We start from the raw sequence: 26,636 nt of genomic DNA on the forward strand, positions 1-26,636 counted from the left end.
GCATGCAACCAAACAAGATGTCATCTCATACTGGACCAACAACAAAGACAACCAAACACGAGTGAGTGCATGGTTTGAGCATGCATCTCACCGTCCTGGACCGGCTCTCCATCCCGGCTCCCCCTCACCGAAGCAACCAATCACGCCCTGAGGGTATCATTATTGAAAACAGACGGACAGCAAGCGCGGACGTCCGGGCGCTAGTCTCTCCATTTTTTTATCAATATATAAGCAGAAACAAATAGAGACCAAACTTGAACCTATACCTGTGCCAACAAAAGTCAAAACCAAAGTTTGGCATATCATAAATTTTTGGCTGCATTCTATTTTGTTTTCAAGATTTGGAGTCACGAAATAGTTGGCAGGACCCGCTACAATTAAACAGATGACGTTGGCACTCTCGTAGAAACCATCCGCTCCAATTTGGCCAGCCGCATGCCCAATCATGGGGGTGAGGTGCCGACCATTCATTGGTTTCGTGTTCTTTGAAAATTTTGAATTATGATGAAGCTTGAAATGTTAATATCTACTACTACAAGCACTGAAAAAGCTTCACTGATAAAAAAAACTTCTGCTTGAAAATTTTAAACAAGGGAAACAAAGAAAGAAAACAAGCACATTTGACTGCAGCTCACATCAATTTATCCGTGGAGCTACCAATACAGCAGCAACACATCTGGGCATCTTGCGATTTGGACTTGCACAGACAGCTTTAGAATCATATATCATATATGCCTGTTTTTACACATCTTACACCACAGCACCCTACAATCGTCAGTTTCAGTATCTCACGATCAATATACAGTATCTCAAGGGCAAGTTGCAGGCTGCAAGAGTTTGTTAGACTGATTTTACAGGAGCTAGTTTCAGCATCTGAACTAAAGGCATGAATTGCTATAGACCAACAAGGTGGAATCCTCCTAAATCATGGAGCTCATGTTTCCTCGCTTCAGTCATAAGGTCAGAATCAGATGGGTACAGAAAATGTAATGACTGCACATCATATGAAGATGCCACCTGCTACATGTCATGGAGCATCCACTTGGCCATCTCTGGATTTGACTACCTGTGTGGAACCATTTTGACCAAATGAATTGAGATGGAGGAAGACATCCGCTTCACAACTTTATCAAGATATAGAATTACTACAAGTGAAATTGGGCAATAGAAAAAAAAATCATATTCTTCTCCACAAGGTAGTGCAGCTATTGGAATCAGATAACATAACAGAGGTCCAGTGGGTTGCAGAGATTTAATTTCCCTCCATGCATCAGTAACCCTAAACCACCAATTCGCAAGTTCATGATGCTGGCAGTTTTTAAATAACAAAATTGCTAAAGAAATATTGCAGGGCAACAGTATTTAAATTTTTTAATATGAATCTTTTCACACACAATCTGAGTAAGGGGATGCATCAGATGCAAAACCCTCACCAGGTTTTATCATGACATTCCTTTTACAGACAAATGAATTTGAAAAGTACTTGAGAGCATGCTTGTAGTTATACTTTCCATTTTATTAAAGCATCGTTTTCCAGTGCAGGGCAAAACAAATCACTCAGTAGACTACAACTATAGCAATGTCACAGTTGAGCTCTAAGAATATCCAAGCCAATTAGGCAAACCAAGAATGAAGAAAGATGAGTGCATCAACAATGAAGAAAGAATAATCAACCAGGCAATGGAAGCAAAAGTTGCAACAGCCAAAATTGTGTCAAAGCACCAGCAGCCATATCTTTCTCAGGCAACATAATTTACAGTTTGGTCATATACCTTTACTACCATGCCCAGGGAAAGCAGATCATGTAGTGGTTGAACCAGATCGCCAAGGATAGCTCTTTCCCTTTGATCTGACAAAAAGCCCCCATAAGTAATTCTCACCATCTATCCCTGTTATCAAGGTAGAAATTAAAATATCATAATATGAATTTGATATGGTTTATTTTCTTGCACGAAAGGGAACAGAAAAAACTGAACTACTAACACTGAGAATCAGGGGGAAGCACTTCCGAGGAATATATCAACAACTTTATGTCATGAATATATGCCCTTAGAACATAGTTGCTGGAAGCTTCTAATAGATTAGAGTGTATCTTTTCACACCTACAAAGCAAGTGAGGAACAAAATCACTGAATATCTGAAAGCAGTTACTGACTTAGTAAAATATATTTCAGAGCATATATGTCAGAAAATGTTGGTATCAGTGTACCGGAACCAACAGAAACCCTACCCATCAGGTTTATTAGAAAAGAAGAACACGCCAATGTCTTCATGAACTGGATTAATAGTCTCAAAAGATTTTGGCCAGTCATTCATTCGAGGTAATAACTCCAGCTGTAGATCAGTGGGCATCATCTTGACAATATCATTAACTCTGGATGACACTTTTGATGGAAAGTAGGCTTTAAATTCACCAAGATTTAGCTTTTCTCCAGCACAGAAGACATGAAAGCATCCCCTAAAGAGCAAACAAAAGCTAAATATTAGAAATAAAGCATTATATATATGAAATTAGGGTCAACTGTCACAACCATAGAAGAGAAGCATTTTTCTTTTATGAAAAAACATAGGTAGCAGCAAGATATAGTAATCAACTCAGAACAACACAAGCTTGAATACATTGTTGTATCAAGGAAGTCATGGTCAAATCAGTAAACTGTCAGGAATTGACCAGAAAACATATACTGAGTTTTGTCCTGAATTTATGGAAAATGCTACTTGCAGAGAAACTTCAGCAATCTAAATCTGATTGTGAAATATCTAGAATTATTTCCCGACAAAAGTATAATTTGGTAATTTATGGAAGCATTGCCCATGAAAACAAAAGCCGCGGGAATTTACCCATACATATTCACGTGAAACAGTTGGAAGCTGGTGGCAGCTACAACCATATCATTAAGAAACCGTGTCTAGTTAATTGATTCCTGAAGCTAGAAAAATTCCATAATGATGGTAAAGGTAGAGACTTGAGACATACCTCCAACAATTTGTAGGTGTTGGGCGTCTTGAATACTCCATAGTTGAACCCATGACGAGAATCACGTCTTTGTTCTGGTTCAGACTCCCCATTTCAGATTTGTACCCAGTATCTTCATCTATTGGTACATTGGAAATGAACAGTAACGGCCACTTTTAGTGTACTCAAACCTCAGGTCACATCAGAACTAAATAAAATCTAAATGTGGCACATAACTAAATGTATATCGAAACTGAGCCCTTTTGAAATGTCATGGTGCTATTCTTTTTGAGACGCGAAACATTGAACAACCAAAATAAAAGTAGATTTCTATAGCCATATACCTGAAGCGCATAAGGTCCCCTTTTCCCTAGGCTCAAGCTCAGTCTGAGAGTTAATTTCTCCTTTTTCTGCATTCGCTATCTTCTTTTCTGTACCTTTGTGTTCAATCAGGGAGTCAGTTTTTACTTTAACTGGTTCACTTGTTCTACATTCATGAATTATAGGCATGAAATCACCAGATCTTGCTTCACAATCCATGTTTATGTCATCAATCTTTGCCTGATCATGACTTGCAGTAGCAGATCGTTTGGTGGCATGCACTTGTGTAGCAGTCCTATTGGAGGATATGCACTTCATATTTGACAACTGTTTCACATGCGGAGGAGATGCCGAATGAAGTTGATTTTCCCGCATAGCAAAATATGGGTTGTCATCAATCTTTGCCTGATCATGTCTTGCAGCAGCACATAGTTTCAGGTTTTGCACTTGCATGTCACTCCTACCAGGGGATATCGACTTCATATTGGATGGCTGCTTCATGCTAGAAGGAGAGGCAGGATGAACCTGCCTTTTCTGCATAGCAGAATATGACCTATTCTCAAGTTTTGTTTGACTATGACTTGCATCAGCACATCGTTTCAGGGCTTGCACTTTTGTATCACTCTTGCTTGGGGATACACAATTCGTATTGGACAAGTGTTTTGTAGTTGGAGGAGATGATGCCTTGCTTAGCTGCGACACAGCAAACCTTGACCTAAAAGATGGTTGCCTCTCTCTATACTCAATAATGCCACTTCTTCAGAAGAGATGAACTTCACTTTAGCATTTCCAAATCTGTTCGGAGATTTGGGACTTATTTGATGCACTACATTGCTGTGACTGAGAGTTTCCCTTTGGAGCACAGTTTGCCCACCTTCACCATGATTGTAGAAGAAATTAGACTAGCAGAGTAGAATTGATGATCGTGAAAGTGAGATAAGTGATCAAGAACAGTGAAAAATATATTACCTTGACTAGGTTTTGGGCCTCCGTTACCATTAGTATACTCCTGGCATTTGGCACAATACCATTCACGTGGAGTCTCCCATGCCACCACCTTCATACAATAACTTCAAATAGAAAACGGAAACACTTTCAGAGAGCTAAACAAAACCTTCCACGTTCAAGAATATAGCTCGATTAATTTACACCTTCATTAAAAAAATAATGGATTTATTGAAAAAAAGATAATTAAATGGAAATAACACATTGGAGAACAGCTAAGGAAGTTTCAGTCCTAATTAAACAGTATTTGCATTGACTATCTATCAAAGAAGACATACTGGTTTCCAATCACTACCAGACACTCAGATATCATCTACTTCACTTACTGGTTTCTGCTCTCAAGACATCCTTACATACAAATATTTCAAACAATTGAAAAAGCAAAAGCATACGCAAATTCAGGGCATATGATCACATGTATATGTACATCTTCCAAGCGCTTAGGATGTGAAAAATAAAGGAATTAAAACTATACAGGGAAGAGATATAAAGGAGTACCAGTGCTCATAATCACCGCACCGAGCACACTTTACAATAAGATGAGAGTTGCTACCACTGCCACATGCCCCACACACCTCAATGTCCTGCATGAAAGGGGAAATATTGTATAGTCAAATACAAAAATTTCTGTGTTCATCTAATTATTTCACACATATCTTTGAGACATAATCCTAAGAAGGAAGAAATATACAACGCAACAAGAAAAGAGGAGAGTGAAAACACATGATTTTGTCCAAGAAAATATAAAGGGCTCCCTTTGCCGTCCAACAAAATTAAATCCTTGAGCAAGTCGGTCATATCATTATAATAAACCTATTTTAATTCAGATGCACTAAACTGGCTGCACATAAACAAAGATATAAAATAATAGTTGAAAATCCCAGCTTTCCAAAATTACTAAGGTTGCTTAACTCATATGTCCAGCCAAGTTACGGATTATAGGCAGAGGACTTTTAGTGTGAATGGGCACTAACTCCATTATCAAGAATAATGGTGTTTATAGAGGTTTCATAAGTTAAACTGCAGAGGATATATATTAATGAAAGTACAATAATAGCAAGCCATGGTAGCACTCTTAACAACCGTTGTCCTATCATTATTTTCACATAGCAATTATCCTCACCTTGGCCTATTTGAAAGAGACTATCAACTAACAGAATCTTATGGAAGGAACATCAAATTGGTTGAGCATGACTTTGGTGAAGCTTTGAGCCTCTGCTATCCGTGCCCTAAAAATGTTAATCAGAAGTTTCCTAAATAAAGAATGCAAGCTTGCTCTAGTAACAACTAACATAATACACTAATATTAGCATCCACTTGCAATTACTGGCCATTATCAGGATGGAACATTCAAGAAAACAAACCTAAGCACTGAATTGATAAACAAGTGGACGCAATAAGCAAGGCCACCTAAGATTGAACGAGTTCATGTTTCTCTAACAAGAATTGGACCAATAGTAGCAAAGAAGCCAGTGAGATCGATCTGAAGGCTGCTTCAGATTGCATATACATTAACAGGATGAACACAATCAACAATACACAACACAAACTAGACCAAACTGCACGATAGACCACCAGTAAGAGCAACTCCAACAGATGTGGTATCCTTGTTGTGTATGCTATATTTGGAATTTTACAACAAAAATTGAGCTCCAACAGGTGTGCTATATGGTTTTCTAAAATAGCAAACGTGTTATCCCTGGAATTTCGCTCGGCATAGATAGCACGCCGCGCTCGCTAGCCATCTGCCGAAATCGCTCGCCATGGTGCCTGCCCGCGCGCGCAATCCTTCCTATGCTCATGCTGAACTTTCCCATCGCACGCGCAATCCTTCCCGCGCTCGTGCTCCATTCGGTCCTCAGCTCCATCGCCTCCTCCCCTCCCCCGCAGCCACTTTCCCATCGTGGGGATCACAGGCCCGGCCTGCTCGATTTGGTTCCCAGTCGTCCATCGCCTCCTCCCCTCCCCTGCCGCCGCCGCCGCCCCATTAACCGCCGGAGCTGCTGTTTGCTTCCCCTCGGAATCGGCCTTTTCCTCTTCGTCGTGATGTCGCAGCATCCTCATGGAGAGATTCCGCTGTACGTGCGCCGGGGAGATCCCAACTGCGCTGCCCTATATTCACTCCCCATTGCTCCGGCATCAGGCAGATGGGAGGAGCAGGACTCACCGGTGTTGCCTTGGTTGGAGAATGCGACGCAAGCAAGCCAGCGACGACGAGTCCTTCCACCCAACAGTGTTGCTGCTGCATCGAATCCATTCCTCGACGTGTGCTCTGGTGAGTCAAGTTTGCAGTCCGTGTTGAAATCATGAGTTCATCAGCTGAACGTTCTAAATCGTTCTGTCATCAGTAAGGAATTAGAGCTAAAGTGCGTCTGTTCAACTGAAAAATGTGTGCAATTTTCACATAGTACAGCGTCTTTGTGATCACTCATCTAATTGGCAGTGCATGAGAAGAAAAAATTGCTTATGACTGTTTTTTACACAATATATTAAGCTGCTTGTTTACAGAAGAGTCAGGCAAAGATATACGATCTGGTCGCACACTTTCTCGGACTGTAGAAAATTATTAGGCTATAATTTATAGTATATCTGAGCAAGCACACCTTCTCAGTCTGTAGAAAATTATTAGGCTATAATTTGTAGTACGTCTAGGCAAGCACACCCTCTCAGTCTGTAGAAAATTATTAGGCAATAATTTTTACTACATCTGGACAATGCACCTTGTGTGTTCATTGTGTTTTGTTTTTACAGCCGAAATGGATTCAGGGAGACCTTTGACCGACATGATTATGGAAGATTTCACTCTAGGTGTAGTGTCTAACAATATCCCACCTCATAATGAAATACAACCATGCGATGAGGTCCCTGCTGCGGTCAAAGGAATTAAAAAAGGTCCAAAAATTTCAATGTTAAAGAGGACGAGATGTTAGTGTGAGCATGGCTAAATGTGAGTTTGGATCCTGTGAAAGGAGTCAATCAATCAAAAGATACCTATTGGAAAAGAATACATGATTACTTTCATTCACACAAGGATTTTGAATCTGATCGCACAGAAAGCTCTCTAATGAGTCGGTGGTTTAGTATACTACATGAGTGCAACATATTTGCCGGCTGTGTTTCGAAGGTAGAGGCCCGAAATCAGAGTGGTGCATCTGTTGATGACAAGGTTAGATGACCTACCTTCACATGCTAATTTCCTATATGTTTTTGCTTAATCTCATGTGTCATCTTTGTTTCCCATTGCAGCAAGCAAACGCAGTAACTATGTACAAGAACGACGACCCATTGCACAGGACTTTCCAGTACATACATTGATGGAAAAAGCTCAGAGACCACTCGAAGTGGACGAATAGGCGCCAGCCAACTGGACCTCAGAAACCATTCAGCAAAAAGCAAAAGACCACTGCCAGTTCAACTCCAGCAAAAAGCAAAAGACCACTGCCAGTTCAACTCCTGCTACTGATGCACCAAACCCTGTCACTGTTACTGTAGCTGAGACTCAAACCACAATAACCACAGTGGAGAGGCCTACAGGGACTAAGAAGGAAAAGCAGAAATCAAAGCAGCGTTCGAGCATTGAAGCTTTGGATTATTTATTGGCAAAGAAGAAAGAGGTGGATGCTGAGAAGGAGTTGAAGAAAGAGGAGAGGGAGTTGAAGAAACAAGAGATGTGCCAAAAAGCCCTTGCCTTGCAGGAAGAAAGGATAAAACTTGACAAAGAAAATTTTAATTTCGAGCGGGATCGAGAAGAAAAAAATTATGAATATTGATATGAGCACCATGTCAACAAGACAGCAACAGTTCTACGATGATCAACGAAAGAAAATACTTGCAAGATGGCTTAGAAATTAGTAGTACCATGATCTTCAATTTTTAGATTTTGGCATAGTGTGAGACATGTCTAATTTTCCGAAACATTTTAGTTCACAGCATATCGGATTGATTAATGTTCTTGCATGAACCTTGTTATCTATATTATTCTGTAAAGGAATTGCTTTTGACGTTTGCACCATCACATATATATGTTGATGCATGAACAATGTATCTACTCATCTGATATCAAGCAAAGCAACATACACGATGATAGGTCGGAACACCTACAGGGTAGCAGCAGCCTGTCGCCACCAAGATCAGCGTCTCGTACTGGTGACGCACGCAATGGCGATGTCGCCGCCAGGAGCCCAGAACACAAAGTCTTCTATTCACGCAAAGGAGCAGAGCCGCCAGGATGTTGCTGCGGACGAGTCCGAAGGAATAGGTCTGTGGAAAGTTTCAAGTGTCGGGAATAGGTCCCTGGTAGTTGGTGACATATCAAATTTTTAATATACAAGATGAGAAATAGTAAGTCTGTTGGAAAACTCTTATTTTTTGAGGAGTTCTATATTTTACAAAAGAGCTAAACTATGAAGTTTGGCTATTTATTTTAGCACATCTGTTGGAGTTGCTCTGGTAATCCCATAAAGACAGCGGAAAGATGTCGAAAAGACACGGAAAACGAGGCAAACCAACTCGTGACCAAGAAAGAGCGACGGCCGTAGAAATCAAAGTTTTAAATAGTCGGTTATAGCTGAAGTTATAGCCGGAGATAGCTGCTGGACAAGGTAGAAGCTAAGATATGCAATTTTTAGCGCTATGAAACCAAATCAGCTAATAGCCGGAGATATCCGGAGATAGCCGCTATAGCTGGGCACATTTTAGCGGCAGCCCAGCAGCTTTTACCGCGCGAGAGCCCAAGATTTTCGCTGGCCCAGCAGCGGCCCCCACCCCCACCGTAAGGACCCGGCAAGCAGCAACCAGCAACCCTAGCTCCAAGTCACATCCCTCTCGGTCTCTCTATCGCGCAAAAGGAGGAGGAGGCGGCGGCTACTTCTTCTAGGCTTCAGCGGCGGCGGCGGCAAGGGTTCCCCAAGCGGCGCGGTAGCCAGTGTCTGGTGCGACCGTCTCCGCTCAAACTCGAAGCCATCTCTTCTCCTCGTGGCTTGGTAATCCACATACAAGAAGGCCGCACGAGAGATCACCGCAGCGTGGGCACCGCTTCCCCGTCCGACGAGCTCGGGCGCGTCGGCATCCGTGTCGAGCTCTCCTGGTCCCCGGCGGCATCCCTCCGGGAGCACGCGCAGTTGGTGTTGGACCAAGGCGTCGCACTGCAGGCGTGGAGGCGCGCCATCCTCTCCGATCCGTACAACCTGATGGGCTCGAGGTCGGGCGCCAATGCGTGCGCCTACCACGGCGGCTTCTGTGTGCCCTCGCCGCAGGACCCCGACCTCACCGTCGTTGCCTCCGTCGACCTCAGCCACGCCAACCTCGGCGGCCGCACCACCGTGGAGTTCCTCCAGACTGAGGACCACCTTCCGCACCTCAGCGCTCCCTACCTCCTCGCCGAGCTCGCTGCCATGACGCAGCGCCTACTCTCCTACCACCACCACCACCACGGGATGCGGCTACGGCTTCACCAATCTCTACTCCACCACGAGATGCATCCTCGCTGGTCCTGGCTGCTACTTTGAGCAAGCCAGGTGCTCACTCCGTTCATGCATCTAGGGTGTTCGACGAAATGTGGAGCTACCACTCAGTGTAGGTGCTACATTGACATGGCAATTCTCTAGGTGGTTGCTGTGCTTTGGGGTTCCTCAATTTCATGGGTAGCCAGTGAATCGATATTCGTAGTCTCTGCATATGCACTTGGATATTGCCTGTATAGAGTTTGCAGTCTTGATGTCAATGAGGCCACCACCAAATCAAATGATTAGTCAGTTTGTGAAGCCTGGACTAGCAGAGTGCAATCAAGATTTAATTCAACTGATCGAGCAGACAACATTGTATTGCAAATCAACTGCTCAGTTCCTTATACTGTTGCCATCACTAGATGATGTTCACTGTTCAGCTTATGTCCAGAGTACTTGGCTTTCACCTTGGTGCCACTGTTTTGCGCCTCGTGGGTCTGTGGTGTTGTCACTGCCATGGCCACCTGATCAGTGTTTGGTCTCCAAATTCTAAGCTGTTAGTTGCAGCTATTTTAGCACCTTGGGATCTTGGATGTTCTGTGCTGCAATTAGCATGGTGTAAAGTCTTCCAGCTAAGTTGTCCCTTCGTTTTTGTGCTTTTGGAAGAATTCTAGAACCCAGTGTGGTTAGCCGCATATACTTTCAAAGTGCTATGCAATGAAGCCAATGTGCAGTTCCGCCATCTGGAAGTGTTCTGGTGCTTCAACAAAGGTCTGCTTCCCTTGGCAATGGAAATGAACTTTTCACTTCAGCTTTGTCAATGTGGTCATAATGGTAAGTCGTTCATCCACCAGGCTTGCATCAATCAACTCCAGTAGGAAACGGTGATTTAGACTTTCAGAGAGCCATCTGTTCCTCCAGATCCAAGCGGCGGCGGTGGCGGTGAGGGGGCCCCAAGCGGCAGCGGCTTCGTCTTCGGCTTCACCATGGCAGATCAACAAAGTAAGTGTTGGACTCTCTAAATTCAGTTCCTGACAAATCCATTTTGAGTAGTCTTGTATGAGCAATGTGTTGTAGCGGTTATTATCATTGTCATAAATCCATTTAGTGCTGGAATCATAGTTCAATGTGTTTTAATATTATGTTCCACTTAGCCTGTGATGTAATGTACTCCTATGAACCTGTAATGTACTCCTTTGAACTGGTTATGTATCAATTGGTAATGGTTATGAAGTTATGCCAAGATCATGTCTTTTTTCTATTTTTTTTAAACAGCTGAATGGCATAGCTGCAGCTATCTCCCACTATAGCTGCGCTTAGCTGTTCAGAAGGCCACCGGCTAAGAGGCATAGCCGGCGATTTAAAACATTGGTAGAAATATGTGGTTTTTGAGCCATTCCATACCAAAAAATGCTTAGACCGAATCCAAGAAGGCAAGTTGGATTTCGCATCGCCACAGATTGAAAGAGCAAGAGCGCAAAAGGCGCGGCCTTCCAAACCCCAACCAAAACCGCACTGCGATCACAGAAGGGCCAAGAAGCACAGCGTAACCAACTGAAATGCTCGAACCCACTGCAAGAAAGCGAAATCCCTGCGGTTTTCCCCCACCAGGATCGCAACAAGATGCAACCTGCTGACACCCAGCGCTGTAAAGAACCGAAGAGCTTTCCTGGAAAAAAGAAAAATCAAAGAAGTATGGGGAAGGGAAAGTATAGAGAGAGGGACGAAGTCGGACCAAGAAACAAGCGCGCGGGCAAGAAATGCAGTCCAAGCAAAAGAGCCTCTACAGCAGTTCCTCACCATTACGCCGTCCGACCGTCGACCAGGCGAGAAGAGATTGCAGTGATTGGAGAGAGAGGGGCGATGCTGATTGAGAAGACAGGCCGGCAGGGGAAGAGGAGCACAAACGAGGAATGGGGGTTTTCCGTCGCTGGTGCTTCCCCTTCTCCCGCTGTTGTTAACGCGCAAGGGACTGTTGCCTAACGCTGCGGCAGTACTACACCTATTCGCTGGGTCGTATCGGCCGTATTTAGAAGGCACGCTGTTTTTCTCTCACAACAAAATAATATCAATCGACTTATAAGTTACATAAACGATTAAGCACTTTTTAACTGCAGCGGCTACAGCTTTTCCAGTTAAAAAGCCACAGTTAAAAAGCTGCAGCCTAAAGGTACTGTGGCATGAACTGGAAAATTACCGTCCTCTTCGCTTGACTGATAAGCCATGACTGAAAATATTGTTGGCTGATTTATTGTAAGAGAAAAATACTGTTTGTTAGCTGAAAAAGTACGGCTTATAAGCCAAACGAACATGTTGTACATTGGTGTGTTACGTACCCATAATTTGTTTTAAATAGACGATCTAAAGTGTTGTTTAAAATTTAATTAAATCTCAAAAAATTATCCTTTTTATTAGCCCACATAAGTATACTAAAGTGGATTAAAATTTTGCTTTCTCTGACAAAAAGACAATTTTATCACTGCTTGTTTATCTCCTCCCTCGTTCGCCGTGGGGCATAGAAATCCAGGGGCATGAAAGTCTTTTATTGGATTAGGTAGTCATGATCCAAACGACCCCTTTGTCTAAAGTTAGTTTTAACCAACTAAACTTTAGTCCATGGGATTCAAGCAGGATTCTAGTTCCATGAACTTTTAAATTATATTTTTGAGCCACTTAGGATTCGTTTGGTTGGAGATCGGACCAGAGCGGAACGGTTCCGTTCCGGTTTCTAGGATGTTTAGTTAGTAGACATTAGGGATGGAGTAATTCCACTAGGGAATATTCTATCAAAATCCTTCCTCAGCTGGCTTTTTTTTTCTGGCCCCCTCCGACGGCGTGAAGCGCCGTTTCTATCCCTCTCTCACATGTTTGTTCTCAAATTTGACTAAATTTATTTATATAAAATAGTATCAACATTTATATCTATTCTCTAAATAGGTTTATTAAAAAATATGACGTGACTAATCTAATAATCAACATGTTCGCTTGTAGGTTTCAGTCAGGGCTTATGAACCATGGTACAATATTTTTCTCTCACAACAAACCAGCATCAGCCGGACTTATCAGCCCAGAAACCAATCAACGAACAGGCTGAATGTGTATCATAAACATCGCTATTTTTTCTATATATCTAGTCAAATTTAAGATTAATTTGTCAGACTTGCACTTATTTTAGAACCAAGAGAGTAGGGCGTATCATCTCCTGTACAGTCTGAGTGGCCCACATGTGGGCCCCATGGCCAATGGTGGGCCTAAGAGCGTCCGCAGTGTATAGATGAGTGGTCGGCTCTTTGGGTGGGTCCCATAGTGATGTGATGGCTTCTAGTATTTAGTGGGTGTTTGGTTCTCACTCCTAAATTTTAGTCGATGTCCCATCGTATGTTTGGACACATGCATGAAGTATTAAATATAGACTAATTACGAAACTAATTGCATAGTTTGTGACTAATTTGCGAGACGAATCTTTTAAGCATAATTAGGCCATGATTTAACAATGGTGTGCTACGGTAAATATGTGCTAATAACGGATTAATTAGGCTTAAAAAATCGTCTCGTCGAGTACTGATGGATTATGTAATTTATTTTTTATTAGTATCCGAACACCCCATGCAACATCATCCCGACACACCTCCTCAATTTTAGTCACTGGATCCAAATATCACCTAGTTTCCAATGTGTAGAACCAGGTCTGAGTTTATACGGCATGTTCGTTTCGGCTTATACAATCGTGGATTATAAGCTGGAACAATATTTTTCTCTCATACCAAACCAGCCAGCAGTACATCTGACTTATAATCGAGATCGTTTCAGCCGAAACGAACATGCTTAATTAGGCGCACCATTTATTACTGTCCACCGATCCCCTCTCTTTCCCCAGTCTGACTTCCGATGCGCTGGAGAGAGAGAAGAGAATGGGAGCGGGTTTGTTGGATAGGAGCGGCTTCTTCATAGAATAAGTACGCAGTGTATAGGACTCGGTCCTATGGTCGCATTTATTCGTCCAGTTCATTTGATCGTATCGGCCATGCTTATCAGTCATGATATAGTGTTTTTCTCTCACAATAAAACAACATCAGCCGGTTCATATAAGCCACAGAAACGATCAAACGAACAGGATAATTACATCGAATCGGCTAAAGAACGCCCACTGCGGACGCCCTAATGGTGGGAGAAGCTCAATCCATTCCGTATAAAAGACGCTTTGTTCGGCTTCTTTTTTCAATTGAAACAACGTTTTTCTCTCACACTAATTCAGCCGGAACGGTGTTTTTCAACCAAATTCAACCAAACGAACGGAGCCGCCGCCATTACATGCTGATAGTGCTCTCGTAGCAGTAGTAGTAGTACCTCGCGATGCCAAGCCACCTTTTTGCAACAAATTCTACTTCATTCGTATATTGTGCAACCAATCCATCAAGTTTGCCTCCAAAATCTTGTACGAGTAAAGTGGAGCAATGTTTTCGTACCGGCAAATCCTCCGAATACAGAACTTGTATGCGTGGCTTCTTAGAATCTGTACTACGTAGTACAACGTACCTGGTTGCTACTTCCATCAATCACATTTACACCGACACAACTAGCGCACCAACTCGGTTTCGACTTTCGCGAACAGGGCCTAATACGTACGTATTCCATGTCCGGAAGTACTGTAGGAGTGAATCTCTCTCTCCTGTACTGTACTCAATGTCGTAATCACAACATGATATTACCTGCTAAATACTAACTGCTCACTCGCGGTGAAAGAATATCCGACATACATTTTCTGATGCGACCGGTGCCAAGCCACACACCCACATGGGCATTTGCTCCAGCGATGCCAAATTGCCAATACAACAACCACACAAAAGAAAGCCAAATTTTCTCACACAAGACTAGCTGCAACCTTCCAGTATCCCTGCAACTTCCGTCGGGGCAGAATCAAGGGAATTTGGCTTCGTGACTTCCAGTATCCCTGCAACTTCCAGTGCACAACTCATGTCCGGAACCTGCAGGCTGCAGGGGAGTGAGTGATCCGGAGTTTCATTCAGGCCAGGACTACGTAAAACATACCTACCAACAAGCAGAAATCGCTACCTTGGCTAGGATCTGGGTGCCCTGTTGGCCTTTCGTTGGCATCTATTACAAAACCATATGCGTGGAATCAGAAACGTCAACACCTGCATACAATACCTTTTTTTTGGAAATAGAAAACAGAAAAGCTTTCAGAAACTTGAATTCATTCATCCATTTCACCATTTTTACAGATAGTGGCCATTTTGTACAGACCAACAACAGATGGAAATATCCCAAGGCCTTATTTAGTTACAATCTTTTACATGAGTTATCTGTGGCAAAGCCTTCTGTTCTTATTATCATTTCCTACTATCCAAACATCCTTTACAAACGTGTCTAGCAATTGATCAGCACATGTTGTAGACAGACGATCATATGTATATTTATGTACATTTTCCTAGAGCTTAGTAGTATGTGAAGAACAAAGGAAAAAGGCAATAAGCAGGTAGGAGAGAAGAAAGGGAGTACCAATGCTCACGCGCACTGCACCGAGCGCAGTTTGCAATAAGATGAGGGGCACTGCCACTGCCACATATCTCACACACCACTAAGCCCTGCAGTTATGGAAAAAAATCATGCAGTTGGATACACAAACTTTGAGTCCATCTAATTATTTCACACGTATCATGGACATGGAGACATAATCATAGGACTGAAAAAGATGTTCAGCAGAATACCAAATGAGTGAGTGACAGCAAATGACTGACAAAGATTTTATTAAAAAAAGGTCTCCTTGAAGAGTTATTTGACATGTGTACATGAGTTATGGCTTCTACCATCTACAAAAGACTGCAAGAATGAATGGGCATTAAATCTTTTGTTAGAGACAAATGTGTTAAGATGTTTTCAATGTCAATCTGGCAAGTACATGAACAGGGAGCAGTAATAACCATTCTGACAATGAACATATATGCAAGAAAACTCAGTACAACGATAGTCTAATTTATCCTTTGATCAATCTGACAGAAACAATTCACCAACACAACCTCATGAGACAAAACTCAGAACTGGTTGCACATGCCTATGATAAAGCTCCGAGTCTCACGTCTCTCTATCCAAAACAAAGAACATGAACTGGTCCAACAACAAGCAACACAGTAGACTGATTTAAAGGCTGTTTCAGTGAACGGACAACATCCACTAAAACAATGGGTGCAGGGAACAATTAAATGCAAAACCTAAGCATTGATGAACTTTTTTTCACCATGGGCGAACTGAATTTCATTAACAAAAGCAACGTAATTACAAGAGTTTAGCAATCCATAGTACGTGCTTAACCAGAACCAAACCAGCTGCCTGTTGTACTGAACACCCAGGGTTCAGACAAAAGGCATCCAAAACTACCAAACACCAGCACAGCCTAAGGCGAGAGCAATGTTGACTAAGTTTTAAGAATTTATGCCGTCAAGGCTATGAAGACCATGACTTATTACAAGCCCAGATCAGCTGTTACAGCACACAGGCCGTTCCAAACTGCACGCCAAACAGACATCCTCACTGCAGGCTGTTTGTCTTGGTTATCGCGAAGCTGTTATCTCCATCTTCCTTCTAACATTGCTCCATCTTCCTTCTGACCTTGCTGATGAAACTGCAGGACCACCAACTTCAGGATCTCTGCACCATGCCCAATATGTTAACAAGGAGCATATCAAACAGATGATCTCCGTGGGGGATTTAGTTCTCTTTCCTTCAAAACAGATGATGTTTCTTGTCTTCCAAATGGCCCAACAGATTGCAGCCAAACCAACATCATACACTTGTTTGCCATTTGGTAAACTCCACTTAATCTTGAGCCAATATTGGGTGAAAGAGGATGGTCTAACAGACACTCCAAAGGTGAAGGCAAATGCTCCACACATATTTACTGACTGGACATTCAAAAAAGAGATGAGATGCAGACTATCTGGGGGCAGAAGACACAAGAAGCACCCCCTTCCACTTTCCTTTCATGAGATTGTCTTTAGTTCAGAATTGAGTTTTGTAAAGTCAGCCACATGAAGATCTTAATTTTGAGAGGCATCTTGGCCTTCCACATTTGTTTATTATGAGGACCGTAGCTATTACGGCAAAGATGTTTATAAACCAATTTCACTCTCCCAATTCCAAATAGCAACATCAATGTCATCATTGATTTTGTATCTAAACTGAATGTTATGAAGTTGTCTAAGCTCGTCTTGTAGACCTTCATTTAACCATCTCCAGAACTTCAATCTCCAATTCTTTATATATAGATCATTTACTGAACAGTACATATTTTGTGCAGATCAGGAAACTTATCCTTCAGGGAATCAGGGATACTTTTCCACACCAAGTATCCAGCCAAAAATCAATACATTTTCCATTTCCCAGCCTCATGGATCTCCCAACATATGTATATATGTTCGATTTTAATAAGGTCATTCCACACAGGGGAATTGCTTGTTTCGAGAGTAATTTGTGTTAAACATTTACCTTCTAGATATTTCATTCTCACAATCTCCTGCCATATCCCATTTTCATTTTCCAATTTCCACCACCACTTGCATAACAAACTCATACTCATTTTCCTCAGATCTGAAAGGCAGATACGCCTCTAACAGGACACCAGGAACTCAAACACAAGAAACACACACGAGAACAAGTGGTTTTGGTGGCTGGAATGACTTTGCCTTTTTTGTTCTCTTCTACTTAGTCAAACGTGAGCTACAAATCAGGCTGTGATAGCCTCCTAACTAATGCAGAATATTACCCAACTAATCAGCCTATTCCTTCTATTACTCCATGCTGAAATTTAGCTAAAGTAAATGCTATGAACCTAGACACATAGGATTATTTCCAACAAGATCTTTAATCCCTACCCCCCTTGTCTTTAGGTTAGTTATAATTTTCCATTTTACCAAATGGTATTTTCTTTTCATCCGCCCACCTTGCCAGAAAAATCTAACGGCTAGGGGGAGAAGGTACATGGACATAGTATAAGTAGGCATGCTGTTTAAACACGAATTCAAAGAATGGTTCTGCCACCAATGAACAGAGAGTTACCTTGCCATCCATCCAATCTCTTGAGGATTTTCAGTTAGAGGCAGCCAGTCAGCATCTGAAGGTTTCAGCATATTGACATATTCAATAGATTTGGCAACATCTTGGCTAACCATAATAGCTTCACTCTTAGAAAAGTTAATTTTGAGCCACGACGTGAATACATACAGATATAGCAGAAATTTTAAGTTGGTGGCTTGTTCTTTTTTGTCTTGGATGCACAAAATTGTGTCATCAGCATATTGGAGAATAGCCACTCCATCCTTCACATATTCTGGCACTAGAGCTGTGAGGATTGAGGAGGTTGTTCTTTTGAGCAGAGATTACCATTTTTGCTAAGGAATCAGCAGCTATATTAAATAAAAAAGGGGAAAGTGGGTCTCCTTGTCCTACCCCTTTCCCAATTTTGAAGCAGGGACCATAGATGTTATTGACTTTCATACTAAGGGTTCCCAAGATCATGACGATTTGATCCATTCACACCAATGCTTGTGAAAACCTCTTTGTTCAAGACAAGAGAAAGGAAATACCAATTTACTGAATATGTTATGACCAGCATCCAGTATACCAGGCACCGGCGCACAACAGAAGGCTAGGTGGCGCCCCTGGGCTTCATGGCGCCTAGATTAGTTGGGCTAACAGCCCAGTTATCTCTATTATCCTATTATTTGTGATTTTATTTGCTATTTGCAATTTATATTTATCCCAGATAGGTTATTTAGCAAAATAGGTTGCATAGAAGGGGATATAAATATTTGTAAACTCTATTGATAGAATTAAGCAGAAGCAACAATTAAAGTTGCCGGCTTCCCTTGGGAGCCCTAGCCGCTCCTTCCTCTCGCCCTCAGCCCTAGCGCTGTGGCCCAACACGCCGCCGCCGCTTCCCAGGCCCTCGCCCTCCGCTCTTCCATCCTTACAACCTTCGCAGCAACTCCGGTAGGACCTCACGTTCTATCAATCTGGTATCAGCGATGTAGTCCTCCTCCCACCACCACCCTGCCGCCCCCTGCCACCACATCTGAGAAGAAACGGTCACCACTTCCCCGCTGCCTGTTACTTCAGCGCCGACTGCACCTTCGTCGTCGACGCCGGACCAATTGGCTGCGGTGGTCGCCGATCTTGCCCGCTCCGTCAGCGCCATCCAGTCCTACCTTCTCAGCATGCAGCCGCCGCAACCGGCCAGCTGGTCGCTGCCGCAATCGGCCGTGGCCTCCCTGCCGCCGGTTTTCCCCTACGAGCTGCCCGGTTACGGGACGCCGACGTCGTCGTTCCAGGGCGTGCAGCCGACCGACCCGGTTCCCATCCATCAGCTGCGGATGCCGCCTTCTCCTTCACCGATCCCGTCTTATGCCTTGGCAACGACGATGGGGACGGTGTACACGATGGCGAGTGCCCTAGCGGCCACAATGAGGGTCGCTCCAGCACCCACCACCGGCGTTGTGGTCCTTCACGGTGGACCCCAAGTCACCGATGGGACCTTCTATGGGGGCGCTGATGGTCCCCTCTTCTACGGTGGCAGCTCGCCGCCTGGCCACCTCAGCGCATCACCATCCTCGGGCAGCGCTTCCGAGCCAGCAGTCCACGGTGCCGGCCAGGGCACGCATCCTCCGCGCTTCTACAAGCTGGAATTCACGACCTACGACGGCGCCGAGGATCCCCTGAACTGGCTCAACTATTGTGAGCAGTTCTTCCGTGGTCAGCGAACCCCGGCCTCGGACCGCACCTAGCTCGCGTCTTATCATATGACCGGCGCGGCCTAGACATGGTACTACGCCCTCGAGCAGGATGAGGGCATGCCTACCTGGGATCGCTTCAAGGAGCTCTGCAATTTTCGCTTCGGGCCGGCAGTTCGTGGCACCCGCCTGTCCGAACTCGCCCGGCTACCCTTCACATCAACGGTCCAGGAGTACTCTGACCGTTTCAATGCTGTCCTCTGCCATGCCCGCAACCTGTCAGCCCCCCAGAAGGCGGAGTTGGTTGTGGGCGGCCTCCCTGAACACATCAAGGTGGATGTTGAGCTACGCGACCCCCAGGATCCTTAGACAGCCATGCATCTTGCGCGGCCTTTCGAGCGCCGTGCCCAAGCCATGACGCCGGCCACAGCCCAGCGTGGGGTGCGGCCACCGTAGCGCCCAGGACTACCAGCGCCTCCCCGTCCAGCTCTGGCAGCACCAGCAGGCACAGGCGCCCTTCTGGCCTTGCCCGCGCCACCAACAGCGGCTGGCCCATCAGCTCCGGGCCGTCCTTTTCGTCGCTTGACGCCGGCTGAGCAGCTGGAACGCCGCCGCCAAGGGCTCTGTTACAACTACGATGAGCCCTATGTCCGCGGTCATCAGTGCCAATGGCTTTTCTACTTGGAGTCTGCCGATTACCTCGACGACACTGTCCCTGCTGAAGTGGCGGCCGTGGCTGCGTTTCCAGAGGAGGCTGCTGCCCCTGAGGTCACGCCTGATGCGGCAGTTCCTAGGGCTTGCCGGCTACTAAAATTAAATCCATTAAAATAGCTGGACAGCTCGTTACGGTAGAACCTAGTGAACTTTGAAGGGCTATTCAACATGGGCATTCACAAGGGTCAATGTTTACAACTACAAAGCAATGCAAGAACAAATGGGCACGAATTGAGCCTGTTTGGTTGGAGGCTTGGTAGGCAAATGCCTACCACACAACAAATCATGGCCCCAGGCGTCCAAAATCGGACGCCTAGGAAGCTTTTTACAGCCACCAACCAAACAGGACCATGTGTGCAACCTCAAGCGTCCGATTTCCTGTGCCTGGGTGCAGATGAATGTCTGGCTCTTGAGTGCAGATGAATGTTTGGCTCCTGAGTTGTCTGGCAGGCCATGAACCAAAGAGGCCAAATCCTTAGTTCAGAAGGCTCTGCTGCGTCTGGTCCATCCTCTATGCACCTCTGGAGGGCCCCTCTAGAATATTATTGTTCGAGTGCGTCCGATCAATTTTGGGAAACTGCTTTATAGACTTCTAGAGAGCCTTTATGTAGTTGTAACAGACGACAACAACAACAACAACAAAGCCTTTAAGTCCCAAACAAGTTGGGGTAGGCTAGAGTTGAAACCCAACAGAAACAATCAAGGTTCAGGCACGTGAATAGCTGTCTTCCAAGCACTCCTATCTAAGGCTAAGTCTTTGGGTATATTCCATCCTTTCAAGTCTCCTTTTATTGCCTCTACCCAAGTCAACTTCGGTCTTCCTCTGCCTCTCTTCACGTTACTATCCTGACTTAGGATTCCACTACGCACCGGTGCATCTGGAGGTCTCCGTTGCACATGTCCAAATCATCTCAACCGGTGTTGGACAAGCTTTTCTTCAATTGGCGCTATCCCTAATCTCTCACGTATATCATCGTTCCGAACTCGATCCCTTCTTGTATGCCCACAAATCCAACGCAACATACGCATTTCCGCGACACTTAGCTGTTGAATATGTCGTCTTTTCGTAGGCCAACATTCTGCACCATACAACATAGCAGGTCTAATCGCCGTCCTATAAAACTTGCCTTTTAGCTTCTATGGTACCCTTTTGTCACATAGGACACCAGACGCTTGCCGCCACTTCATCCACCCTGCTTTGATTCTATGGCTAACATCTTCATCAATATCCCCGTCCCTCTGTAGCATTGATCCTAAATATCGAAAGGTATCCATCCTAGGCACTACTTGACCTTCCAAACTAACATCTTCCTCCTCCCGAGTAGTAGTGCCGAAGTCACATCTCATATACTCAGTTTTAGTTCTACTAAGTCTAAAACCTTTGGACTCCAAAGTCTCCCGCCATAACTCCAGTTTCTGATTCACTCCTGTCCGGCTTTCATCAACTAGCACTACATCGTCCGCGAAAAGCATACACCAAGGGATGCCCCCTTGTATGTCCCTTGTGACCTCATCCATCACTAAAGCAAACAAATAAGGGCTCAAAGCTGACCCTTGATGTAGTCCTATCCTAATCGGAAAGTCATCTGTGTCTCCATCACTTGTTCGAACTCTAGTCACAACATTGTTGTACATGTCCTTAATGAGCCCGACGTACTTCGTTGGGACTTTATGTTTGTCCAAAGCCCACCACATAACATTCATTGGTATTTTATCATAAGCCTTCTCCAAGTCAATAAAAACCATGTGTAGGTCCTTCTTCTTCTCCCTATACCGCTCCATAACTTGTCTTATTAGGAAAATTGCCTCCATGGTTGACCTTCCGGGCATGAAACCAAATTGGTTCATAGAGACCCGCGTTATTGCTCTCAAGCGATGCTCGATAACTCTCTCCCAAAGCTTCATAGTATGGCTCATCAACTTAATTCCCCGGTAATTTGTACAACTTTGAATATCTCCTTTATTCTTGTAGATCGGTATCAATATACTTCTCCTCCACTCATCAGGCATCTTGTTCGATCGAAAAATATGGTTGAACAACTTGGTCAACCATACTACAGCTATGTCCCCGAGGCATCTCCACACCTCGATTGGGATACCATCCGGTCCCATCGCCTTACCTCCTTTTATCCTTTTCAACGCCTCTCTGACCTCAGATTCTTGAATTCTCCGCACAAAGCGTCTATTGGTGTCATCAAAAGAGTCATCCAACTGAAAGGTTGTGTCCATATTCTCACCATTGAACAATTTGTCAAAATACTCTTGCCATCGATGTCGGATCTCATCCTCCTTTACCAAGAGATGCTCCCTTTCATCCTTAATGCACTTAACTTGGTTGAAGTCCCGTGTCTTTCTCTCACGAACCCTAGCCATCCTATAAATGTCCTTCTCTCCTTCCTTCGTACTCAAATGTTGGTAAAGATCCTCGTATGCTCTACCCTTTGCCACACTTACAGCTCGCTTTGCAGTCTTCTTTGCCACCTTGTACTTCTCTATGTAGTTGTAACAGAGTTTAGAAATTTTCCTAGACATGGTAACTAATCTGCTAATGAACCTCTTGTTAAGAAAAATAGGGTACTCTAACTATCCTCAATCAATTTGGTCGATCAGTCCACCCCGGTCTCCCCCTCTGCGTCGCCCTGCCACTGAGAGCAGTTCGCCACCGAGTGAAAGCCCTAGTTTGGTTTTGGATAATTGATGAAACCTAGTGTACTAATCCTAGTTCCTAAGTGTTGTGATTGAGATAGGGTTGTACACACCAAGTGATAGGGCTAGATGATGGTCATGGTGATAGTGGTGGCCAAACTTGAAGATCAAGTGCTCCAACTTGAAAAGAAGAAAGAGAAAAACAAAAACAAGTGTTAATCAAGGCAAGGGTATCAAATAGGTTTTGTTTTGGCAATCAAGACACCATAGAGAGTGTGAGTGTGTTTAGGATCGATAGCCGTGCTATAAAGAGGAGAAATCTTTGGCTAAGCGGTTATCGAGTGCCACTAGGTGACATGATTCTTGCATATGCATTAGGGACCTAGATATGGCGGAGGTAGAGGAGGGGTCTAGGAGAGAGCTGGCCACTCCTATTGAGCCATGACGCGCCGGAGAGGGAGAGCTTGAAGGTTGCTCCCATGGCGGCCGAGTCGAACCAGGTTGGGGGAAATTGGGCTAGCGCTCCGGGAAAGAGGGGAGATGATATGTTCCTCGCCTAGGCGAAGCTTGTGGAGTTGATGGTTGAAGTCGGGGAGCACTCGCCGGGCCTATTTATAGGCCGGCAAGGTCGGTTCGCGGCGGCGAGATATTTCTCGCCGCACGCCTCGGTTGCGCAGGCGCCAAGTCTCCTCCTTCCCGCGCACGCGTTCAAACCTAAGGCGGTTCGCAATAGTGCGGCCTTATCCACTGCTTGGCTGGTAGCAAGCTGGACAGGAGCACGGCCATTACGGCGGCAATGTTTGGGCGCTCGGACGCTGCCGCGTGGCGGACGAGATAAGGTGGCGAGGTCTTGGTGGGGTCCGCGACGTCCTTGTGCTTATCCGCTTTGCCGGGTTAAGGCGGTAACGGCGAGCCCGAGGCGGCGAAGGTAGACGACGCAGGCGACGCGGGATTTGCGTCGACGTCGCGAGGTAGGCGACATATCCGACAGGTGGGGCCGCGGTGTCAGTGGGCGCGAGGAAAGGCCGTGGGAGCGGCGCGGCGCGTGCCGGGTTGGGCCGGCCCACTGTGGGGGAGTGCGAGTGCTCGGTTGGGCTGGCGGAGGCCCGTTGCGGGAGTGGAGGCAGGCGGCCTCGCGGGCCAGAGAGGAGGGAGGTTAGTTTGAGCCCGGGGTTCATTTCCCATTTATGAATTCCTTTTCATTTTCCCAGAATAAACTAAATACACATTTGAATGGTTTGAATGGAATTCAAGGGGAATTTGAAATGTGGAGATATTGGTAAATCAAGGGAGAGGTCAAGGAAATTATTTGGGTGGAGAATGCCAAGGAAAATATTTGGTGCCAAATAAACTCTATGGCAAACAAATCATATAATCAAACAATCATTTCGTCACTCCAAATATTCTAACCTAAATGCTTATGGTGAATTTTGATGCAAAGGTTTTTGGAAAACATTTTCTTTTAAAAGTGGTTTTGCAGAAAATAAATAGTCAATGTTTTAAATTTGTTGTAAAGTTTTAAAAAGTTCAAATTTTTAGTGGTTTTTAACATGATGCAAAACACAGGGTGTTACAGATTCACAAAGATCATATATCGTGTCCCATTACTGGGGTTTAGTCCAAAAAATCACAGCCCTAGTGCAACACACGGGCATATATCTAGTGATAAATAAATGTCGATGTATTGTGCTAAGGGGTCGACTCACAACTCTTCACCTTTGACCCCTTGTCTTGATATTTCATGGACTACTAGATATATGCCCGTGCGTTGCACCGCAGTCATAATTTTTTAAGCCAAACCTCAGTAATCGGATGCGGACACGTGAGCTCCAAGGACTTCATATTAGACACAGACAGGTGGGTCCGGTCTTTGTATTGGAATCAGGTAGGATGCATACGCGTGAGCTCCGAGTTGAGGATCGATGATTCGTATCGGATGTGGATGCGCTAGCAGGAATAAGATTTGGTATCACCGGATAGATGATGACGTTAGAGTCTTTTTAGGTGTAGAGCAGGAATAAGATTTGGTATCACCGGGTAGATGATGACGTTAGAGTCTTTTTAGGCAAAAAAGCTGGCCCAACAACAAAAGGCCTTTATCAAAAAAAAAAGAACACAAGCTTGGCCCAACAACAAAAGGCAGCTTTAAGTTACCGCTCACAGTTACCAGCCTGCGACCAGTTACTAGACTAGGAACACTGAACAGTACAGAACCTTAAGAACTGAATTGCTGAACAAGCTAACTGCGTTCATGTTTCTTTCATGATGAAGTCGTCAAAATGGATTGCTGCACAAGGTACCTTTGCATGTTTCAGATTATGATGCCTCTGTATGCCTAAACATGGGATGCACCAATCAATCGGATCCGCTACAGAGCAAATCAACACTATGCAGTATGCACAACCATCGATTCCCCTCTGCTCAGTGCGCCGTTGTACCATACTTTAATGTAGCAGGTGCTGCCTCAGCTAACTGTGCTACGAGATCGAGTAGATTGGCCCCCTCTCCCCCTCGATCCACCCACGAACCAAACCTACCAATTTCGCCCGATTTCGCAACTTCGCTCAAAAACCTAACCTGAACCCATCATGAGATCTCAGCGATTACCTCCGTGATGACAGAGACCGCATCGTCCTCGATCAAGCCCGCGACATTAGGGCCCCCCGCCATCTCTTCTGGGACCGAACGCCGCCGGTGCCGCCTCGCCAATATGCCTCACCCGCCGGTGCCACACCTCAGGGATTAGGTGAAGCTCCAAGACGAGCCGCGATGCGGAGGCACGACGCACGAAGTAGCAGCTGCGGCGGCGGCGGCCAGGCTGGCAGTCTGGCACTGGTACGAGAGGAAAGATGCAAGGGATAGGTATAAGTCATGGCCGAAAGAACGCTGGTGGGTTTGGTGTGAAATAAAAAAAAATTGTTTATTAGCTGATTAGTCATGGTTTATAAGACCAAACGAACATGCTAAGAATCGGTACCTAGATATGACTTTTTGTTGTGTTGCAACGGGAGAGATAAAAGTCTATCAAACATTCATGGAAAATAGTTTCAAAAAATAACATTCATGGAAAATGAGCACCGGGATAATACTTATACCTATTTATGTTTATCCTTTCGATAATTTTTAAAGCTACAATTTATTTTAAGATGACTATAACGTCCATAATATATAAGCTAATGTTGTTAACAATAGACAATGTCTTGTGAAGTATGTATCAAATTTAAAATATAGTCTTGATAGGTTTTTTCTCCTAACGCAAAGCACAAACATATTTACTTGTAAATATATCATAATTTTAATTTCATACTATCTATCATTGGTACAGTTAAATATTGAGTTCCAGTGATTTTTTTTGTGGACCCATAAAATTTTATAATTCTATTTTTTATTATATATAGTCAGTAGGGTGTAAGTTGATGACGTGTCAAGGACCGGTCTATGCACTGATGATTATAATAGGAGATCTTTCATGATTTTTCTCATGGTAGGTCTTGTATTTCACTAGTACATGCATAAAGTTTAGAGGCATAATTGTCTAGACTAAACTGGACAATAAACTGTTCAATATTTTAGTTTAAGGTTTGATTAGTTGGACCATTGGCTATATCATGTTGTAAAAAGATTAAAATTGTTTTTATTTAAAACTAAATCAATATTTTATCACATCAATGATTTAGTGATGAAAATATCTATTTATTTAAAAGAGGTCAAGTGCTTAAGTATCATAATATTGATTTATTATTAGTTTTTATACTTATGGGGAAAGTAAGAAAAATGATAAATAAAAATAGAGAAAAATAATAACGG

At 44.1% G+C, this 26,636-nt stretch overlaps 1 protein-coding gene and 2 pseudogenes across 4 annotated transcripts; 1 reads left to right on the forward strand and 2 right to left on the reverse strand.

The window, feature by feature from the left end:
• Positions 1-928: 928 nt before the first annotated feature.
• Positions 929-11,556, reverse strand: LOC136495764 (PHD finger-containing protein 1-like; annotated as a pseudogene).
• On the forward strand, positions 6,329-8,134 carry LOC136510583 (glutathione S-transferase T3-like; annotated as a pseudogene).
• A 2,875-nt stretch (positions 11,557-14,431) lies between the features above and the next one.
• LOC136542607 (PHD finger-containing protein 5-like) lies at positions 14,432-25,686 on the reverse strand. Of its 4 annotated transcripts, none has more exons than XM_066535122.1 (4): positions 25,437-25,686; positions 15,247-15,332; positions 14,800-14,895; positions 14,432-14,718 (listed from the first exon to the last, which is right to left on the reverse strand). In XM_066535122.1, exons 1-3 carry the CDS (start codon positions 25,497-25,499, stop codon positions 14,805-14,807), a joined length of 240 nt encoding a protein of 79 aa, XP_066391219.1. In that variant the 5' UTR covers positions 25,500-25,686; the 3' UTR covers positions 14,432-14,718; positions 14,800-14,804. The 4 variants fall into 4 exon arrangements, with proteins under 4 accessions (XP_066391219.1, XP_066391238.1, XP_066391223.1 ...); XM_066535141.1 differs by having other exon boundaries at positions 14,432-14,711; positions 14,780-14,895; XM_066535126.1 differs by having other exon boundaries at positions 14,780-14,895.
• Between the last annotated feature and the right edge of the window lie 950 nt (positions 25,687-26,636).

The sequence above is a fragment of the Miscanthus floridulus genome, chromosome 1, assembly GCF_019320115.1.
Source record: "Miscanthus floridulus cultivar M001 chromosome 1, ASM1932011v1, whole genome shotgun sequence".
NCBI lineage: Eukaryota > Viridiplantae > Streptophyta > Magnoliopsida > Poales > Poaceae > Miscanthus > Miscanthus floridulus.

Coding starts and splice junctions, on each gene's coding strand:
- LOC136542607 (XM_066535122.1), bottom strand. CDS start 25,499: ATGGCGGGGGGCCCTAATGTCGCGGGCTTGATCGAGGACGATGCGGTC. Junction 15,333..25,436: donor CGGTCTCTGTCATCACGGAG/GTAATCGCTGAG, acceptor CCATAACTGCAG/GGCTTAGTGGTGTGTGAGAT. Junction 14,896..15,246: donor TGCAGTGCGCGTGAGCATTG/GTACTCCCTTTC, acceptor TCCAAAAAAAAG/GTATTGTATGCAGGTGTTGA.